Source organism: Oncorhynchus clarkii, chromosome 22, assembly GCF_045791955.1.
Source record: "Oncorhynchus clarkii lewisi isolate Uvic-CL-2024 chromosome 22, UVic_Ocla_1.0, whole genome shotgun sequence".
Classification (NCBI taxonomy): domain Eukaryota; kingdom Metazoa; phylum Chordata; class Actinopteri; order Salmoniformes; family Salmonidae; genus Oncorhynchus; species Oncorhynchus clarkii.
The window spans coordinates 11,647,188-11,657,151 of NC_092168.1; the positions used below are offsets into that span (position 1 = coordinate 11,647,188).

At 42.3% G+C, this 9,964-nt stretch overlaps 1 protein-coding gene across 2 annotated transcripts; it reads left to right on the plus strand.

Moving 5' to 3' along the window:
* Positions 1-245: 245 nt before the first annotated feature.
* On the plus strand, positions 246-8,883 carry c22h2orf88 (chromosome 22 C2orf88 homolog). 2 transcript variants are annotated; one of them, XM_071122988.1, is made up of 2 exons: positions 246-723; positions 3,852-4,309. In XM_071122988.1, exon 2 carries the CDS (start codon positions 4,037-4,039, stop codon positions 4,307-4,309), a length of 273 nt encoding a protein of 90 aa, XP_070979089.1. In that variant the 5' UTR covers positions 246-723; positions 3,852-4,036. The 2 variants fall into 2 exon arrangements, with proteins under 2 accessions (XP_070979089.1, XP_070979088.1); XM_071122987.1 differs by lacking the exon at positions 246-723 and adding an exon at positions 1,307-1,370 and having other exon boundaries at positions 3,852-8,883.
* The last annotated feature ends 1,081 nt before the right edge of the window (positions 8,884-9,964 follow it).

A 9,964-nucleotide genomic window follows, 5' to 3' on the forward strand; every position in this document is an offset into this window, starting at 1 on the left:
ATAATCTATGGCATTAGTTTATAGCAACAATTGAATATATTCCTTACTTTAAACATTGTAATAAATCACTGAGAAGTCAAGCATGCCACAAGAGGGTGATATTGTACAAGTATCAGTATCCTGATTGTATGCGCACAATTTACCTCCACGACATAGTCGACACAGCTACTAATTGCTGTTGAGTGTGTTTTAAAAATATAATTACGTCCTACAAGCTACAGCCGCCATTAGAAAGTGTAGTCAAACAAGGCAACAATTTCAACGATGACCTATGGACAATCTCGAGTAGAATGATGGCAAGAAGGTGCAGTCATCCAGGTATGACTATTCATGGCTTTAAGACCTTAAATCGATTTAGCATTTAGTTAAATTACTGCACAATGTGGTATGGTGCAACATTGGATGCCCAGTTTGGTAACGTAGTGCACATTTCGTGCAGAGAGAGAAACCGACCAATGCTATCGCTGCCTTCCAAGCTTCAAGTTCAAATCATTGGACGCATATGCAGCGGTTTGAAGGCGATAAGGAGATTGAATAGAAAGGAGAGGCGGCACACATATTTCGGTTCACAATCCGTGTGGATGTATGACACTTCTTTATTCAAATAAACCGTAGGGGAAAGTGTCGTTAAAGAGAAAACGAGGATGTGATTTCCCCCTGGGTGAATTTGATATTCATGGGGTAAACTCACCCAGTCCTACTTTTCCAAGAGCCCTCTTGAAGGTACGTATCCCAGGCATCAACGATATTTTATGATATGTATTTGTGTGGGAAATGGGCTATAGGCGCAGGCTACCTCTAAATAATGCTGTATTAAGCAGAAATGCGCTCACGAGTAGGGATTTTTCAGAATCCTATTTCCAAGGGTGACAACTATTTCGCCCTCTATTTCCCCATCCCGGTTAGCATTTCTCCTTGACCTTTTATGTTCACATTTCAATAGTGAGATTATTTCATATATGCCCTTACTAATTCAAGAAAGGTGGGTTATAGGAGAATGGGGGTTAAACGTCCTTTGTATGGCCAACTTCACCCTCACATTCCCAAGGACGGAAATGAAATGGACACATTTTTTATTTAGAATAACTTTTTCTCAAATAATAACCTATACGACTATATTACACATAATCAGGTTATTTCCAAATGTAAAATATAATAACAAAATGTAAAGTAGAATTGTTAAATGTGTTGGTTGTAATACCCCCCCCCCCGTTTCTAAATCCGCTGGGGAGGGAGGTAGGGTTATAGGGTCGCGTCCCATGATACCTGGGCTAGAGCGACATGCTTGCCACGTTCCACGCTTGAGCGAAATGCTACATTGCCACGTTCCTTATAGGCTACCTGGGCTAGAGCGACATGCTTGACATAAGGTAACAGACATCACCTTTCCCCACTTTGTCTTAAAATGTGAAGAGATGTGTCATAAAAATCTGATTGAAGTTTCAGGAATCAGCACGGTACTTATATAAGCGGAAGCCACTGTCAAAAAGCATAAGCTACAATGCTAGCATTTTGCAGCACCTGTAAAAATCGAATTGTATGTGAGAGATGAAGGGATGATATAATAGTGTGCTGCTCTGTCAGAGAAATAATCACATGCCACCTTGAATCTGGATCAGGCAGCACACACACGCACAGGACAGATGGAGATGTGGACTACAGCAAATAACATCAGTCCTTTGTGCATTCAACCTAGAGCCACATAGTCTATTTACACAATGCCTAGTCAAAGTCTACACACCCCTTGCAGTTTTCACATTTTTCTGCCTTATAATTAATTAAACACAACCTAATCCACATTTTCAAAGTGAAAAAAATGATAAGTAATTTGGAAAATGCTCTATATCTACACAGAACAAAAATATAAACGCAATATACAATTTCAAAGATTTTACTGAGTTACAGTTTATATAAATCAGTCAATTGAAATGAATTCATTAGGCCCTAATCTATGGATTTCACATGACTGGTAATACAGATATGCATCTGTTAGTCACAGATACCTTTAAAAAAAAGGTAGGGGTCAGAAAACCAGTCCCTATCTAGTGTGACCACCATTTGCCTCATGCAGCGCGACACATCTCCTTCGCATAGTTATTCAGGCTATTGCTTGTGGTTTGTGGAATGTTGTCCCACTCCTCTTCGATGTCTGTGCGAAGTTGCTGGATATTGGCGTGAACTGGAACACGCGGTTGTACTCGTCGATCTAGAGCATCCCAAACATGCTCAATGGGTGACGTGTCTGGTGAATATGCAGGGCATGGAAGAACTGGGACATTTTCAGCTTCCATGAATTGTGTAGATCCTTGCGACTCGGGACCATGCATGGGGTGATGGCGCCGGATGAATGGCACGACAATGGGCCTCAGGATCTCGTCACGGTATCTCTGTGCATTCAAATTGCCATCGATAAAATGCAATTGTGTTCGTTGTCTGTAGCTTATGCCTGCCCATACCATAACCCCACCATGGGGCACTCTGTTTACAATGTTGACATCAACAAACCGCTAGCTCGTACAACGCCATACACACTATGCTGTCTGCCATCTGCCCAGTACAGTTGAAACCAGGATGAATCTGTGAAGAACACACTTCTCCAGCGTGCCAGTGGTGGATATAGAGGTCCTGGGCTGGCATGGTTACACGTGGTCTGCGGTTGTGAGGCCGGTTGGATGTACTGCCAAATTCTCTAAAAGAACGGCTTATGGTAGAGAAATGAACATAAAATTCTCTGGCAACAGCCGTGGTGGACATTCCTGCAGTCAGCATGCTTTTATTTCAGCTCATGAAACACTTTACATCTTGCGTTTGTATCTTTTGTGCCATTAACTTCATCGGGCTTTAATTCCAGTTTCTCTACAAGCTACACAGAACAAAAATATATTTCCTTCAAATGTTGATATTTGCTTCCATACACAATTCAATATTACTTTTGAAATACAATAAAATAGCCTTATAACTTTGACAAGTTAACAAATTATATATTCGATTCACGTCTCCAAGTAAACCAAAAATAAAAGTTAAAGAATGTGATTAACCCAGTGGCTCAGATGAAGCTATTGAAGCATTAGATGCATCTCTTTTAAATGTTGATATTTGGTTGTATTATCAACCAAACAAAATTCAATATGACTTTTGTAGTACAGTAAATAGCCAAAAGTTAAGGCAATCTTAGAAACTAATGTAACAGTATCTATTCAAAAATGAGTAACACATCCATGGCCACATGGAGGTTTTCTAACCATAAATGTATTTTTATGTAATCATAGAAAGCGTGCATGTTCAACATAGCATGTAAAGGTCGCACGTCTGTGGAAATCTTCACAATTGCTGTAATAATCTGTGGCAGAATCTTGAACAGCATTGATCACTTGCACTATGTACTTTTAATGAAGTCTAATCTCAACTGCAATCCAGGTCATTTGGTTGTGCTATTAGATTAATGGCTGAAAGCGCAGTGATAACACATTCAGATGACTTAACTTAACCAAAAATCAGACATGGTTTTTCCATTGGAATTTGGTTGTGCTTTAGATGGTTGAAAGTGTAGTGATAACACATTGGGAATTCAACACACTTCTGGCTGTCCTTTTTTGAGTGGGTGAATAAAAGGTTGAAATCTCTCATTGATCAACGTCTCAACCAAATATGACCCAAAAGGTCCATGTTGAAATGACGCGGTGTGTCCGGTGTGTAGCTACTGCTGCATAGGTGGTAACAGAGGGGAAAATGCTGTGTCACTGTGAAAATAGTAGGCCTCTCAATCCTTTAATTTGCCATCTGGTATTTTTAGGCTGCCTCTGATGGAAAATAAAACACTGAAATTCTCTCCCTATTTTCTCTCCCTACAGCACATGGGAAAGATCTGTGTAGGGGAGGTACAGGAGCATGGCTGACCATCTGGACTATTCCAGCGAAGCTCGGTCCAGACAAGAATCGGCTTCCTAGCCGTCACTTCTCGACCAGAGCCTAAGCTCCTCTCAGACACACTCCTGCTTCACCAGCTCCCTGAAATCAATGCTACATTATTTATATCATGGGATGCGTCAAATCCAAGAAGAGCGATCCGACCCAGTACGCCAACTCGGTGGAGAAGGTGGACGGCAAGCTTGGGAAGCGATGGGGCGAGAATGCGCTGCTGGTCCACTCTGAGACGGGGTCAGGGAAAGACTCTGCCCGGGTGGACCCCATCCTGCTGGAGTACGCCCAGCGGCTGTCGGAGGAGATTGTGGCCCGGGCAGTGCAGCAGTGGCTGGAGGTGGACAGCCGCTACAGTGACATCCCCTACATCGAGTGTGACGTGCCATGAGGGGAGGAGGGGGGGGGGGGGGGGAGGGGGGGGGGGGGGGGGGGGGGGGGGGGCAAGGGCAGGCAGTGCAAGAGGCATTTCTGTTCTGGGATTCACCTTGACCCTCTGGGGAGAGAGAGACAAATGGATGCCCAGAAGACAGGAGACCAGACAGCACTCAGATTCAGGGTGAAACAAAAAAACACTACAAACATGTACCAGCTGGAGATGACAGATGTTTATCCCAATCTATGGTCCAAAGCCATTTTTCTGTTTAATTAATACATACTTGGATGTTGTAACTCATTTGGTGACATTTTGACCTTGACTAACAGACAAAGACCTTGGCTACTCCTCTCATATTCAATCTAGACCAATCTAGACCCTCCATCGTTAGCTAGAGGATGAGAGTTGGGGTGGGTTTGGTTAAACCGTCTTGGGAGCCAATAAAGCAGGGGAGTATCATTGAATCCTGCTTTGAAAATTACCGGTTCTGCCTTTCAGTAAAATTATACAGTTTATTTTTTTTTGTTGCTTGACGCGTGTCATCCTGGGGCCAAATTTCAGGTCCTATGTAGGAAGTTATTAATAGGCCCCTCAAGTGGCCAGTGTTTTTCACTTGAAATGTTTGCTGGGATCAGCAGCTACACACCTCCCTCTCCATCTGTCTTCCCAGACAGAAGCTCCCAGTTTAGGGTTATTGGATAATGGCGTCCCAGGGGGCCTGTGGTCCACATCCACCAACAAAGGAAACTCATTCTTCAAACTACCCATGAAGTAGGTCCGGGACGATACCAGTATCGCGATATTCGTTAGTATCGGGGCAAGGAAACAAAACATGAAGCGAATTTAACTTCAGCCCTAATGTTGGAAACAAAAATCATTATGTTGTCCCGTTCATTTATTTTCCAAGCTATAGCACACAATATTTTACATACAGCAGGTTTTTAAAGGACCAAAGAGCTTCGTGTTTTTATTTTTGCCATGGAAAGAATTTCGCGATACGGTATCGTCCCGGCCCTACCATTAAGCAGGTCTGACCACGAGCTGCAGCAACCGAGGACCTGACTACGGTCACTTTGACAAAATAATGCTCTAGGAATGTTTTACAGAGGTTCAGCGTCCTCCCATTTTGTGAATTTGAATGCCAATGACAATGGGACATTCCTGAGGGCTGGCTAGGTCCGCATGCCATGAGTAAATCAGGACATTAGGATGGATTCACACACTTTTACCGGGACTTTGCTTCTGGGCACAAAAAGAGTGCTGGGTTCACAAATACCTTTTGTTTTGGCCAAAAATGTCTAGGGCCAAGAACCCTGGTTTTTACTTACTGTATTCTATCCAATGATGAACTACTGCCATCTGCCCCATAGAATATACAGCACAAATATGCAACTCTAAAAGGCCATGCTATTTTTATTAAGAGCAAATGGCTTCTTAATTGTACGATGCTATTATAACAGGCCAAAGACACACATACTCACAACAGAGAGTTGAGTTGTTTGGAATAGGGGACCACAACTGCCAAAGTCCTTAATGAACGCGAATACAAGCACAATATGTTTGATGGGCTTTCTTACGACGTTTATTCGATAGAAGGCGATATCAGTGAGTTTTAGTCATAGCACGTCAGTTCCCACCCTACCACAAACGATGTTCAAGAAGCTCTAAAAAAGTTGCATTAGTCTAGGCTGGGCAACATGGTACATTAACAAGTGGACATTATTTCACTGGAAAATTAAGTTTTGGTGAAGTTTGGAATGTGTATCTCAAGTGAGAATTCAGCTGCCAGGGCATTAGGTTTGCTCAGCAAAAACATGTGGTGGTTGTGGTGGTGTGCTTTAACTGCTACACCAAAAACTCCATTACAGTTAAAAGCAACAAATAGTGTTTATAATGACATTTGCACTAATCTGGGTTGAGAGATTCATCTCTTGAACCATCCCAAAAATTCTGTAAACAAATTGAAAAGCCTGTCGAATGCCTCCCAGTCGAAACAGTTTGCGCGTATATTGCAACAACATTTTGTGACGTTATTCTTTGTTTTGGCTGTTTTTTGTTGTCTGTTCGCGCACACAAAATTTTTCTTGAGGCAAGTTGAAGTTTGGTAGCCCAAGTATATGCCCCTTCGTCGGTGATTGGTCAACAGTACTACTCCTAGTAGCAGTGGGAACTATAGACAGGATTCTTCAAATTTTCACGCACATTTTCTCACTTGAGAAATACTGCACCAAACATCTTAGTTAGATGTAAAATACTAAGACCTCCTCAGCAAAAATGGCAACATTAATTACTAGTAATTCTTGATTTATCATCAATTCATTCTGACTCTTTTGAAGAAGTGTTATTGGCTAAGTTGTTGCTACGGCATCTCAAGAGGGACAAACCGTAATATTGCAGCTTTTTTCTTGTTTTTCAAGCAAAGGTCTTTTTAAGGGAGTTTGCTAGTAGCAAACCAAACTTAGTTTGCAGGCCCATTTAGCGGTGACCCAATTTTTTTCCCCATACTGAATTCCTAAATCTAAAAACTGGGAGGTGGAGGGTTTAGTAACAGATCACTGTTATCACTGCTTCAGCTAAATGTTGTAACAACTTATAGATAAAGCTGCAAAAAACAATACATTCAAAAGTTGATTTCCATCAAGCTTCATTTTGACTCCAGTAAATTGGTTGATAAAAGTAATGTTTTACTATGCAGAAGACAACTAGTACTACAGTATATAATGTATACAATGCATTCGGAAAGTATTCCGACGCCTATACTTTTTCCACATTTTGTTACGTTACAGCCTTATTCTGAAATTGATTAAATTGTTTTTTCCCCCATCAATCTACACACAATACCACATAATGACAAAGCAAAAACAGGTTTTTAGTCTCGAGTCTTCTTGGGTATGACGCTACAAGCTTGGCACACCTGTATTTGGGGAGTTTCTCCCATTCTTCTCTGCAGATCCTCACAAGCTCTCAGGTTGGATGGGGAGCGTCGATGCACAGCTATGTTCAAGTCTCTCTCCAGAGTTCGATCTGGTTCAAGAATCACTCAAGGACATTCAGAGACTTGTTCCGAAGCCATTCCTGCATGGTCTTGGCTGTGTGCTTAGGGTAGTTGTCCTGTTGGAAGGTGAACCTTCACTCCAGTCTGAGGTCGTGAGCGCTCTGGAGCAGGGTTTCATCAAGGATTTCTCTGTACTTTGCTCCATTTATCTTTCCCTCAATTCTGACTAGTCTCCCAGTCCCTGCCCCTGAAAAACATCCCCACAGCATGATACTGCCACCCCCATGCTTCAACGTAGGGATGGTGCCAGGTTTCCTTCAGACGTGACGCTTGGCATTCAGGCCAAAGAGTTCAATCTTGGTTTTCATCAGACCAGAGAATCTTGTTTCCCATGGTCTGAGTCCTTTAGGTGCCTTTAGGCAAACATGTGCCTTTTACTGAGGAGTGGCTTTGTCTGGCCACTCTACCATAAAGGCCTGATCGGTGGAGTGCTGCACAGATGGTTGTGCTTCTGGAAGGTTCTCCTATCTCCACAGGGGAACTGTGGAGCTCTGTCAGAGTGACCATCGGGTTCTTGGTCACCGCCCTTCTCCCCTGATTGCTCATTTTGGCCGGGCAGGCCAGCTCCAGGAAGATTCTTGGTGGTTCCAAACTAATTCCATTTAATAATTATGGAGGCCACTGTGTTCTTGGGGACCTTCAATGCTATAGACATTTTTTGCTACCCTTCCCCAGATCTGTGCCTTGACACAATCCCGTCTCGGAGCTCTACGGACAATTCCTTCGACATCATAGCTTGGTTTTTGCTCTGACACGCACTGTCAACCGTGGGACCTTATATAGACAGGTGTGTGCCTTTCCAAATCATGTCCAATCAATTGAATTTACCACAGGTGGACGCCAATCAAGTTGTAGAAACATCAAGGATGATCAATGGAAACAGGATGCACCTGAGCTCAATTTCAAGTCTCATAAGCAAAGGGTCTGAATACTTATGTAAATACAGTATTTTGTTTGCTTTATACATTTGCAAAACATTTGCTAAACCTGTTTTTGCTTTGTCGTTGTGGGGTATTGTGTGTAAATTGATGAGGGAAAATAATGTATTTATCCATTTTTAGAGTAAGGCTGTAATGTAACAAAATGTGGAAAAAAGTCAAGGGGTCTGAACTTTCCGAGTGCTCTGTATTTCATAATAATAAAACTGTGATAGCCTTCTAAGTTACGTCGAACACAGAAATCCAATGCTTTGAATATGGTCAGTGTTGCAGTTCACAATGCTTCCAGCTTGAATGAAATACAAGGTATACCAACGTATGTACAATCTAGGTATACCTGGATTCTTTCCTTCAAAATATGATGTCAGTATCGGTAACCATGGTAAAATTACAGTAACATCAGTCTTTCAGTCAACCCTTTAGTTTGATTATGAACAAAATGTGTTTTCTGTTGGGAGATCCTAATGCTTCTTTTGAATCATCTGAATCTATATATTTATATAATATTCATTTCACCTGCAGCACTGTACAGGTCTGTAAATAACTCATTGATTAAAAAACGTGAATACCAATAAAGCTGAAATCTATGCCTTCTACCATTAAGTGACTTAATCTCTTTTTTGAGAAAGGGCATCGGCAAGGTTAGAACCTGTGACCCTCTATCCCAGTGCATAGTCAACTGCTGTTGAGGCACTTAGAATGTTAATAAATTAGAAATGTGATTAGTGAAGTATGTTGGGTAATGTTGGCAGGAAAAAAGTCAAACTTGGGTTTGAACTGGAAACCTTCCGGGTCGCAACCCGCGTCTGAAGTTCCCCATCCACCTCATACCCCACTAACCTTTACTAAACTCTGACCAGTGAGCTTTAATCCAACCAATCAATTCGTCCAACTACTTCCGAAATGCTTGGGAAGTTCTGATTGCAATCAATTATTTTAATCGTCAACATTTTTAAAGATATGGGCACAATCAGAATGTGGGCAAGATCAGGAGATAGGACACGTTCGCACCTGGTATAATTGGGTCCGTTGATCATGAGCAACAAAGGTTAATCATCTGATAATGACCCTAACCCTTACTTACCCCTTACTGAAGTCTCAGGGTACCAGATCTCAACACTGTATTCTCATTTGAGAATGGCTTGAGAAAAATCGGCTGGAATCAAAGCTACCATTATTCTAACTTTAAGCAATTTAAATGTCCCCATTCCCTAACCTTAACCTTTGGATCTGCTGTCTTCCGTCTGAATTAAATCAAATTATATTTGTCACATGCGCCGAATACAACATGTGTACTTCAGGAAACAGCAGCGGGAGCACCCCCCTATCCACATCGACAGGACAGTAATGAAGGTGGAAAGTTTTTTAAAGTTCCTCGGCGTACACATCATGGACAAACTGAAATGGTCCACCCACACAGACAGCATCGTGAAGAAGGCGCAACAGGTGACAAGCCAAATGTCTTTGGCTTGTCACCTAAAACCCTCACAAACTTCTACAGATGCACAACCGAGAGCATCCTGTCGGGCTGTATCACCGCCTGGTATGGCAACTGCACCGCCCTCAACCGTAAGGCTCTCCAAAGTGTAGTGTGGTCTGCACAACGCATCACCAGGGGCAAACTACCTGCCGTCCAGGACACCTACAGTACCCGATGTCATAGGAAGGCCAAAAAGA

Bases quoted from the DNA above. Each gene is read 5' to 3' on its own strand.
- c22h2orf88 (XM_071122988.1), top strand. From the start codon at position 4,037: ATGGGATGCGTCAAATCCAAGAAGAGCGATCCGACCCAGTACGCCAAC.